This window comes from Cucurbita maxima, unplaced genomic scaffold (assembly GCF_002738345.1).
Source record: "Cucurbita maxima cultivar Rimu unplaced genomic scaffold, Cmax_1.0 Cma_Scf00008, whole genome shotgun sequence".
NCBI classification, from domain to species: domain Eukaryota; kingdom Viridiplantae; phylum Streptophyta; class Magnoliopsida; order Cucurbitales; family Cucurbitaceae; genus Cucurbita; species Cucurbita maxima.
In genome coordinates this window covers 4414556-4426684 of record NW_019272024.1, presented here as the reverse complement: position 1 = coordinate 4426684, position 12129 = coordinate 4414556, and the positions used below count along the sequence as shown (strand labels likewise).

The 12129-nt window shown below is 35.9% G+C and overlaps 1 protein-coding gene and 1 pseudogene across 2 annotated transcripts; both read right to left on the bottom strand.

The window, feature by feature from the left end:
• Positions 1 to 1043: 1043 nt before the first annotated feature.
• On the bottom strand, positions 1044 to 4032 carry LOC111483226 (annotated as a pseudogene).
• A 3881-nt stretch (positions 4033 to 7913) lies between these two features.
• On the bottom strand, positions 7914 to 10842 carry LOC111483289. Of its 2 annotated transcripts, none has more exons than XM_023129466.1 (7): positions 10284 to 10842; positions 9654 to 9794; positions 9441 to 9554; positions 9115 to 9288; positions 8526 to 8641; positions 8285 to 8369; positions 7914 to 8191 (listed from the first exon to the last, which is right to left on the bottom strand). In XM_023129466.1, the coding sequence occupies exons 1-7, from the start codon at positions 10764 to 10766 to the stop codon at positions 8186 to 8188; spliced, it is 1119 nt and encodes a 372-aa protein (XP_022985234.1). In that variant the 5' UTR covers positions 10767 to 10842; the 3' UTR covers positions 7914 to 8185. The 2 variants fall into 2 exon arrangements, with proteins under 2 accessions (XP_022985234.1, XP_022985235.1); XM_023129467.1 differs by having other exon boundaries at positions 7916 to 8183.
• Positions 10843 to 12129: the final 1287 nt, after the last annotated feature.

Here is a 12129-nt window from a genome sequence, read left to right as displayed (position 1 = left end):
TAAAGTCCCACATGCTAATTTAGGGAATAAACATGGGTTTATAATCAAATAATACTATCCATGAGACTTTATGCTCAAAGTGGACAATATCATACTATTGTGGAGAGTCTTGTTCATCTAACAACCCCCATATGAACTTTAGATTAAGACGAGCTTATAGCATGTATGAAAATATGTTATTAAATTTTAGAACTGAAATAAGTTGATTAAGTCGTTGAACTGTTATGATGCTCGATTTTTATGATAATGATAGAATGAACTCATAATTCTACAAAAGTGAAAGTATGACTAGATAACCATGTTTAGATCACTATACTACGTCCTTTATGATGATATGATCATGCATGTATGTTGATGTTGTTGTACGGGGACTATAAGGAATTTGCCAACTATCCTCTAGTCATGAACATGACTCGACTGTCGGAGTTTTATATAACATTTTATTATGTTTATTAGCAAGTAGAACTAGGATTGAACTCTAAAATGCATGAACCTTGTGAGATAAACCTAACGAGCGTCTTGTGGGTGTGGTTAGAGGGTCTATAACCACTCCCTAATCATGATTGAATAAGGACCAAATAGGTAGATGAGTGTTTGCAACATTGAGGGTCGCAACCTCCTTTTATGATTGTAATATTATGAAGCCTATTAGGGAGATGCCAACTAAAACCCAACTAGAAAAATCTGAGAACATTGTCCATAAAGGTATGATGAGAACTATGGGTTGGAATTGACCTCGGAGTCGTGCCTCGAAGACCTATGAGATATTGGTCTATGAATATGATGATAATGATATAAGGGACTAGCAAAACATCTAACTAAGATAACTTAAAACCTTAGAACCATCTAACCAAGATAACTATCTTAGAGTAGCAAGAACGAACCCTTAGAAATGAGGACTCATACAAGGCTAAGAAAGAGAACTTATGACTTTCGCATCATGACCCTAGGTCGAGCTTAGTCGGTGCTTGAGTCTCTTGAAGCGAACTTTACTAGAATTTTATTTTATGTTGTGCTCTCTACATTGCCATACACTAAATGATATAGCACAACTTGTAGTTAACATGATGCCATATATAAACCCTACCCAAATCACTTCAAACTAACATTTACAAACAACATAAACAAAGCAAGAACTTGAACCTAACTCTCTGTAACATAATAGCTATCAGTTTCATCATCTCGGGCTTCGACGATCTAGCTAAAACACTGGACATCCTTTAACGACGATCCCGAGAGCGGTTGGACACTTAGCCAAAGGACAGTGATCGGGTTGTGATCCCCACCACTTCAAGCTATGGCCCCTATTTTGCAACACAATGAAAAGCAGCATGCCCATGAACGCTGTCCCTGCGTCGAGCTCGGTCGAGAGGACATAGTTGTACTTCTGCCACTATCGCTTATGGTATCTGAAGATGGTACCAATGATGAGCCAGCTAGCTATGTTTGTAGGAGTGGCTGGTGGCGTCCCTGCAAAGCCATAGGATATAACTGGTATGTTTATTAGTGCAATCCATTTCTTTTCAGGGAAAGCTTTCCTCAATGCCCAAATAGGAACGAGAAGAATAGCTCCAATCAGGAATAGCCACACCAAGTTTCGATACAACCTGCCCGGTCCAAACAATCGCCTCGGTCCTATTAGTCCCCAGATAACAGATGCATCAAACGTCACTCGGTATTTCGGACACGTCCATGGACTATCAGGTTGGAGAGCCTCAATATCACAGATGTTGTCTATATTGTCTAACATCCACCAAGCAATGACGAGATTAATCATCCCGGCAACAAGTGTCCAGACTAACTGAGAAAACACGAATCAGTCAAGATTATAAACTCTCAAAAGAAATATTGAAGTTTGCTAAAAGATCATCTGGGCAGTGTACATGCATCTGGGGGAATTTTCATGTAATGGCCAAATTTAAGATTAGATAAGAAAGAAAGAGCATGAACTATACTAATTCTTCCATAGATCTTGAAAAGAAGATTTGCTATTGGTTTTCGAGAGAGAATATAATCAATGATGAGTTGTGCTATGATATCATATCTAGGTTGCTGCATAACATTTCATATGGATTTATAAGTCGTTTGTTTTAGAACGTAAACAAAGTCGAGCGTGTGCTACTACTACTAATTCCCGTTTGATTACCTGGTTGGTTGTCGCTTGAATGACCCCGATTGGGAGGGTGACAATCCAAGCCATAGCGAAGGCGAATAGCATATCCCACTACTGCAGCTGCACGACATCCTTCCACATAATCGACATCAGAAGAGATATCACAGTGCTACCAAATAATAGGATCAAGAACCACCATTCTGGCACTTGTTTGTAGTATTGCATCAGCTTGGCATGGATGTCCAGTCTTGCATTCTTGATTGATGCCCTGCTCTATTTCCATATGTCCCTAGAACATTAAAAGTGCACAATCTTAAACTTGGTTTATAACTGTAGTGATATATGTATTCGATCTCTAGTCTTTAAACTTAATCATGATTAAACACGACTTGATGTGTGAACAAACATGGGTTGATTGCATACCGACCATGAAACAATGCGACATGTGTAAGAGTAGCAGTAAACCTGGCAAAGCCAGATCCAATTGAGAGGGCAAACAAGGGGCTAAGATAGAGCTTCCCGTAGTTATTATAAGCAGCAACATTGAGCTCAAATTCGGGAGTCAAAACCTTGGTAGTATCATATTTCTGGCCTGTTCTGGTGAAGAGCTTATTAGAGAAAATGGGGAATTTGCGGGCATCAAAGGTGTTGAACTTCCAGTAGCAAACAGGGAGGATGATATAAATGAACCTAACAAACCCAACACCCACGTTTAGAATTGAGGACCATGGCGACACCAGTGGGCTTCCATGGTAGGCCGAAATCCCAGCCCAATCAAAGCTGAAAGCACCGAGCCCAAGTCCAGTTTGGCTCGACCCAATTTGCTGAGTCATGATGCTGCGAGGCCAAACCCAACAAACCCACAAGAAGAATGATAAGATTTGTAATAAGTAACCTGGAAAAACGTAGTACACAAAGCGTGCTCCCATCAAGATTAGGAAGAATTTCATCCTTGTCATCCCTTTTGATCTGTCCTCCGTCTCATGAAGGGCTCTAAAACAGGGCAAACAAAACAGAGCAAGGCAAAGGAAATAGAGCATGTCAAAGTTAAAAGCTGCAAAGCCTCTGAGCTCCCAATCCTGAAAAGGGATTAAGAAAGGGTACCTAAACAGAGAAACCTGTGCCAGATTTGCAGGCCACCACATTTCAACAGGATCTACCAGGTACCTTCTCAGCATTCCAGCCCATCCATATCCCAAAACCTGAAGAACAGCCAAAGAGAAAAAGATTCAAAACAGGGGAATGTAAGAGAAGGGTCTACATCTTATCAATCTGGATGTTTTAGAAAATGGGTGTTCATTATTTTTGAGTTAAATCGATATTCAAAAACAAAACTTTTGAATTAGCCCTTTTACATTCATAAAGATGCAAACCTGGATAGTTAAGACGATGAGAAGGGCTAAGAAGAAATTCAAGCTCTGTTTATAATAAGCTTTCATGACAGTAATGACGCCGATGGAATAGGCTTCGCCGCCGCCATAGGAGATGCCACAGTTAGCAAAAATGGTGATGATAGCATGCTCCTTCATATTGAAAGGGCCAGGATTGAGAATAAACTTCCATCGAAAGAAATGGAAGTCCCTGTTTGGGAGAGTGGAGGCCATGAAGCGGCCAATTGGGAGAACAGCGATCTGCATAAGAATGGCGGAGATGGCGAGTGGCTGAGAACGGTAAGTGAAGAAAGTGTTGAGGAAAATGAGAAGGCAACAGGAAACGAGACCAAGAACCCATGATCGAAAAGTCATCACAGGAAGAGTCGGGTTGTCAGTTTCCGGCACCACCAGAGCCACCTCCTCCACCGAACACCGTTCCTCAGAAGGCAATTCGCCGCCGCCATTGAACATATCAGCGGCAGCGGAGGAATCTGGGAGGGGCGGGGTTTCCGAGGAGATTGAGAAGGCGTTAATGGGGACAACCATCTAAATTTAAAATATATGTTTAAAATAATTGAATGACCAAAATTTACTGATTTAGGGTTTAGGCGGGTGATATTGAACCCGAAAAAGTAGGCTAATACATTAAAACTTTTGACGTTCTATGTGAGGCGTTTCAAGAGTTATCATCTTCATATTATAACCGTAATAATTTAGTGTATAAATATAACCCGAAAAAGTAAAATTTAAAATACTCCTAAAATAAAAATATGTTGTATCGGGTGGATTAAAAAATATATTCTACACAAAATTAAAATTAAAATAAAAATTTAATGCAAGAGCCCAAAAGTAGGTCCCATAGAATCTCTATCTCCAACTCCAACCTTATGTCCAAATTATTATATATATAATATAAAATGACTCTCTAGACTAAAGTGTTTGAGAGACATCTAGAATGTCTAGAATTACGAAACATGTCTCATCTTCTCTAGAGCAAGTGGAAGAACATATTGGGTATAGAGTATGCCCTAAGTCACATGTCTCACCAACTTTAATGCAAGTGGCAAATTGTTGGGATTTATGGCCTAAACCTCGTAATTAATTATTTAGTTTTTAACCATCATTTTTATTATTTTATTTATAATTTAATTGTTATCCGTGTTATGAAAATCTAAAGTTATTAATGTAATCTTGAACAGTATGTGGTTGACATAGAAGAAGATCATGTTCAAGTAATAACCTAAAAAGTCTATAGTATATGGATAAGGTTGGGTGCCTTATTCAAGTAACACTTTTGATACAGCCCACTTTGTAATCATTACAAATGATTTGATCCAAATCGTTCATGTGAAAACATATAAGTAGGGGTATCCTATACAATAAGTTTGTATAAGACTGGACCAAGAAATATTTAATCTCTCTTTATAAATCCGTTAATTGAGAAGATTAATATTTCACATGATGATTATATACGACTCGATCTTAATCCTGAGTGAGTTATGAACTCCTTCCTGTGAGGGCTTGTCCTTTAATTTACATGGGTGAGAATGGCTCTTTATCCCATTCAATATGTCTACCATATTGGAGACTTGACCAAATAGAGAGTTGGAAACATAATATCATGGGATGGAATTCACACTTTCCACAAAAGGGGAGTAGATGAGTTGTTCTCTTAATATTAAGTACTGATTTCGGGACTTGAACAATAGGGCTCACCCTCTCATTGGCCCGAGAGGCACTTGGTTTATGATTGGATCATAAACAAATTATTCATTATAGAATTAGTAGTACTTAAGGTGAAAGATGTAAAACAGGGGTAAAACAGACTTTTCACCCAGCTGTAATTATAAACAACTCGTGAATGATCGACTTACTTGTAATGGTTATATCAATACACATAACTTGTCCTACAGTGCATAAGAGTGCAACTCTAGGTCCGTAATGGAGTGACCTATAGTTAATGAATGGAAATTGATTAATTAAAGAGTTTAATTAATTAATTTTATATTATTAGAGCTTATAATCGATAGGTCCACAAGTCTCTTTGCTAGCTCATAATAATTCTAAAAGGTTCACCTTATTTAAAAGAAAATTTGAAGGGTTCAAATTAATATTTAATATATTATATATATAAAGGAGAAAAATAAATTTAATTTGAAATATATATAAAAGGAGAAAAATATATTAATTTGAAAAGTTTAAATTAATATTTAATATATTAAATGGGTTAAAAAGAAAAAATATATTTATTGTATTTGTGATACAATTAAATATTAAATTAATTAATATATTTCGACATTAAATAAAAATATATTTGAAATTTAAATAAGATTTAAATTAATTAAATATATATTATGATATCTTAAAATATTGATGTTATAAGGTATTATATCTAATATATTAAATATGCAAATATATTATTTGGCAGAGATTCTCCAAAGACTCTCGGGCCAAACATATGAATCTTTCACACTTTCTCTAGATAATGAAATTACATCTCATACAATTCTTGAAACTCTTCTTCTCCAATCTTTTTGGGATTTTCTTTCGAAAGGCTCCCACAAACTTTGGCCTTGTTCGAGTCATAGCAAGGAAGAACTTGTGGAATATGAAAAGCATTTGCATGGTTGGAATACTTCAAGAAATCTTACAAGTTAGGGTTAAGTTCTTACTTCGTATTTATTGCTTTTGTTTTAATTCATAATAAAAATCAAAACGGTTTTGTTTTAATTCATAATAAAAATCAAAACGGTTCCCAATGCTTCCCCTGGATCAATCCAAGATTTCAGATTTATCCAAAAGATTTTTCCAACCTGACTTAATCCATACAAATATGGTTAATATAAAATTCTCAATATTTCACATTTCAGGAATACGTTTAATAGACGTAAATTTTTCGTTTTCATATACAAAATTGGTTAATACACATAAATCCGTATTTGCTTCTAGGATCTGCATTAATACCTAAATTAACCCACCAAACCTAGTTTGAAAGCCATCTAATAGTTGGTTTGCACGAAAGTATATATATATATATCGATAAAAGATAATAAGATAATAAGAGTTCGTTTACACCATATAAATTTCTAAATGGTTGGAAGAGTTGATAAAAATTAAAAAATGTTGCACTATTTAACTCGTTTGAATCTTTATTTTTCTAACTCATTGAATCTTTATTTTTCAAATTTCTATTTATTAATAACTCACCAAAATTCACCCAAGAATGTAGCAGTGACCAGAATGACTTTTAATGATAATTATTTTGATTTATATAAAAGGGCCTCTATGCTAAGTGTTTGAGGATCATCTATAATGTTTAAGATTACAAGACATGTCTCATCTTCCGTAGGACAAGTGGAAGAACATGTCGAGTATAGAGTATACCCTAGGACACATCTCTCACCAGCTTTAGTGCACGTGGAAGATTGTTGGGATTTATATCTTAAACCTCGTAATTAATTATTTAGTTTTTTAAAAATAATTTTTATAATTTTACTTAAATTTGAAATTTTTATAATTTTATTTATAATTTAATTGATATCTATAGTATGAAATTTTTATAATTTTATTTATAATTTAATTGTTAAAATTCAAAGTTATTAATATAATCTTATACACTGTGCAGTCAACATACAAGGTTCAAGTAATAACCTAAAGAGTCTTATAGTACATGGATAAGATTAAGTGTCTTATCATTCATGTGGGGAGACATGTAAGTGGAATATCCTATACAATGAGTTTGTATAAGACTGAACCGAGAAATATTTAATCTCTATTTATAAATTTGTTAATTGAGAAGATTAATATTTAACATAGATCATATGCGACCCGATTTTAATCCTGAGTTCATAAACTCCTGCCTGTGAGGGCTTGTCCTTTCATTTACATGGGTGAGAATGAGTCTAGCCGATTCAATATACCTGCCAAACCATTTTGGGAACTTGACCAAATAGGGAGGTGGGAAATCACTCTTTTCTATATGAGGAAAGTAGATGAGTTGTTCTCAGTACTGATTTCGGGACTTGAACAGTGGAAGCCCCACCCTCTCATTGGTCCAAGAGGAACTTGATTTATGATTGGATCATAAACAAATTGTTTATTAGAGAATTAATGGTACTTAAGGTGAAAGATGTAACTACAGGAGTAAAACGGACTTTTCACCCAGCTATAATCATGAACAACTCGTAAATGATCGACTTGCTTGTAAACTAACCCCCTTCTACGGCCTTTAGCGCTCACCTAATATCTTAAAGCATAAGCTTAAACTATAATCTAGACAAGATCAAAAGTGTAGCTTGTACCTTTTAGCCAATCCAGGGTGGTTCTTCTTCAACTCACTTAACCCCACAGCAGTTTTTTCTGGAAGAATTGATGGTGAATGAACTTAAAAGAAGTTTTTCTGCAGCTTCTGATCGTTGGCACCATGGACAAGGCTTGAAGAGCCAATGGAAGTACAAGATTCTATATATTTCACTATATTTATACAGTTGATGAAAAGCTATCAAACGCAAAAAGAAAACGTGTTAAGTGTTCATCTACAATAATGTTCAGAAATTTCTACACAATGTACAACAATCAAGATTTGCAGCTCGAATCATGTTTATACGTGTACGATCGTAAATGCTCCGGAGTGAATCTTTCTCTTCAGATTCTCAGAGTTGAAGTGAACAACACATATTTCATGGTTTTTCCTGTCAGCTTAGCCCTGATAAAACCAAAGAAAAGTTCAACGGAAATGGTTAGTCCAGTCAGGGATATTAGATAAAATGGTCGATCAAGAGTTCTAAGACCAAAATACCTGAGTTGAATCTTTTGAAAGAGAATCCGAACCGGAATCTGTAGCTACCTCAGAGATTCTAGCCTCCGATTTCTCGTTCGAATAACTATCAATCAGATAAATTGGCAAAGGTTAGGAGACAACTAGCTCCCAGGAAAGTATGTCGCTCAACACCATTTCACTTGCATTATGCTCACTCCTAAAGAGATATATTAAAACATAATATAAAATGACTAACTGAATGATATTACTATATGCTTACGTGGAGAGTATGGTCACCCAGATAAGCTCCACACAATCAACCCAGAGGAGTCTTTGTTCTACAGGAACAACACCGTATGTGATAAGATGAGCAAATGGCCAAAGTTTCCAACCCGCCTGGATAAAACAAAAATCCAAAATTAAACTCAGAGAATAAAAGAACGTCCATTCAAACCAACATCAAATTCAATTGAAAAGCACTGATAGTCTTCAAACTTCTGGTAATGAGATTTTCATAGTTGCTATGGTGTGAATAAAAGTTAGATTCAAACTCTCATGATATTGATTGTTTCTTCGTATGTATGAAAAACTGAAGTCACAATTAAATCAAGGGTCAACCATAGGGGAAAGGTGACCAAAAAACTAGTGTGCGTATGTTAAACTTACTACATACGAAAGAACCAAGAACGAGAAAGTTCAGAAGACGAAAAATGTACGACGAGAAATGAATCATATTGATAAGGGATAGTCTAAGGCAGAAAATGACTTCCCAACAATAGTTAGAACAAGAAACGGGAACCCAATGTGCTGTCTTATTTCAACTAACTCATAGAAGTGTGAAGATTCAAGAAAAGAATAGAATCTCTTACGGTAAGCATAGGCCAAAATGTCGCCCTTAGTTCATTAAATATAGAAACTGGGGACTCGAGCCGTAGGAATCCTAATACCACAAAATAAATACTGTTCCAAACTGCTGACCATGCCGTTTGATCGAATGCTACTTTAGCAGGAACTACCCACCAATCTTGAAAAGGAAAAAGACCCTGCAAAACACAACACAGATGATTTCTTCTTAAACGGGAAGTAATGAGACTGAAAAACTTTTCTACAACTCAAACAAAATGAAGTTCATGTTAAGGTAAGGAAACATCTTGAAATCAAAACACAAGGAATAAAATTCAGAAGGCATACATACCTCACAAAAATGATAGTAGTAGTGGGAAAGGGAACCATGTAGAGAAAAGCCAACAAGGCCTGATCTGAACATGCGTGTACGATCAAATTCGAATAGAGGTTTTCCTTCGACACACTATGAGAAGAAACTTAAAAATGAGAAAAATCATTTACATGGGCATACAAAGAGAAGATATTATGGGATGCAAAAATTTGATGGTATGTATGAGTTTACCTGCGCAATCCAATCTCCAAGAGAGTACACCACTCCACTAATCACCATTTTAGCGAGAACTGGGTGTGTCTTAAGAGCTTCCTCATAAGCACTCCAGTTGTGTTGAGGGGCATATCTCAGTATTTCAAAAAGTGTCCATCCCTAGAGGTTGGAAGGAAAGAGAATTAGAATGGTGTCTAGAGATGACATGTTTGAAGCGTAAGTTACTCTAAGATTACACATCAACGCACTCATTTAGACCATTGTCCAAGTGCTGAACATCTTGAGTGACTAAAAACACCCGGATTGTGTTTTTAGCCTCTTCACGAATAGCTCGAATTACTGGAGTTTGGGGAATTATTAGGATCACTATTGTATAGCATGGGCCATGAAATGCGGGAGCTCAATCTTTAAGGATTTTGAGATATAGAACGTGTTAGGGAGTGCTTGCGAGTGCTTTTGGGTGCTTCCTGGTGATTGATCCAAAAAAGAATGTGACTCTACAACTTCTTTTCTATAGCAATTTAAGTTGCATTTCTTCTTCCCAAATCATGAAACTCTTTACAGCTTTTCCATTTGAACCAACCAACATTCTATCCCAAGTAAACACAGAAAACTATTGAATTGAAGCAATTGAAAAGTATGACTCACATGCCAATAATCTTGATCGATGGTGAGCAACTTCGTGATAGCATAAGAACCCGCCGCAAGAACAATGGTCGCATTTATAATCCGATCAATTATGACCTTCTCACTCTCCCCGCTCTCTGTTACACCGCCATCTCTAACAGTACCAGAAGAAGAAAACCCCTGAATTTCACCAGCGCCTCCCAACGAGAGCTCGCCGAATCCACCTACCGCACTCCCCATCTCTCCCTCCACGCTCTCCCTCTCCACCCGGCTCACCGCCACTCCTTCTTGCTGGTCGGTGAAATCAGCGCTCTGCACCGGGATAACATCGAGCTCTTCCACCGCCGAGTTCAACGCCCAACTCAACTTCTGCCCATTTCTCGAGAAAATTGAACGCTGCGGAAGCTTCAACGCGTGGAAATTGGGAGCGGCGCGTAGACAGGCTCGTTTTTCTGTAATGAAGGAAGTGAACCTCTGAGGAGCTATGGCGTGGACGGAAGCCATGGCCGCGTTGGAATGAAATGACGACTCGGGAGAAACTGAGTTGCCAGACGATGTTACTCCGAGTTGCAACGAATAAGAGGAAGGAGACTATATAACGTGGTTGTTTGGGTGCTGATCTGGTGCATAGTGATTTAATGTGTCATCGAATTTGAATTGCCGTGTGATTGTCGATGGACGTTGATGATGGGAGGTGTGGAATTAGTAGCTGACCAGATGTGCGATAATAGTGAAGTAGGGAATCATTTTCTAGAAGAATCCCGACGGCCAATTACCGTACACATACCATGAGTGGATAATATTGATCCGATAAAAAAAAAAAAAAAAAAAAAGTGTTTGATCGTAAAATAAATAAATAAAACAAAGAAATAACTAAATAGATAACTATATGCATCATTTAATTAACATTCACTAATTTCTTTAAACTAAACCTTCAAAATTCGCATATTTGATGAAATTAGATATTAAACTTAGAATAAAATTATTAGTAAAATAATTTTAAAAAGGTTTAAAAAATATCCTTAAATTAAAAATAAAAAAAAAATCAAAAAAACCTTGAAAATTTAAATTTAGCATTAACATCCTCAACTTACTTTTAACTTACTTTTTAAACTTTTTTAAAATGTTAAATGGTATTTTTTAGATTTTTTTTAAAATTTAAGAGTTTTTTTAAAAAAAAAATAGAAAGTTAAAGGTTTTATTAATTTAACCAACACATTTAGATATATTTATAATTATTCTTTTTTAAAAAAAAAAAAATTGACTATTAAAAATAAATGGTAGCGGGTGTAAAGAGGAGAAGAAAATCCCGGCACAAGTGAGTTTGAGCAGAAATCAGGGGCTGAAAATCTAAGCCCACAAGTTCATCCATAAGTGGGCCCACTTAAGCCCAAAACTAAGGGCCCACGACGTGGTCACGATAGCTCAAGATGAATACGACATGTAGTCCTAATATCTCCACCTTGTATGAAATAATATCATTCTTTAAATCCATATAAACCATTTAAATTCTTTTTCTTTTCCATTCCAATTTTGCAAATTAAAATTCTAAGCACCGAGGGATTCCACGTGTTCGCTGTTTTTTTTTTTTTTTTAATTTTGCAATTTTCTTTCTTAGTAATGGGTGTGTGGAAACTCCACTTCTTGAATTACGCCCATAATCGGATTTCATTTTTTTCTTTTTTTTTTTCGTTTATAAATAAAAAAAAATACAATTGTTTCTATAATATTTTACACTATGGAAATTAGAATCTAAAATGACGCGACACTCTTTTAAAATGGAAATTTGGATTGTCAGGTGTATTTTTAAGTTATTGTCACTTCGAAGTCTTAATTTTTGTATGAATTTTTTTTTAAAAAAAAAATC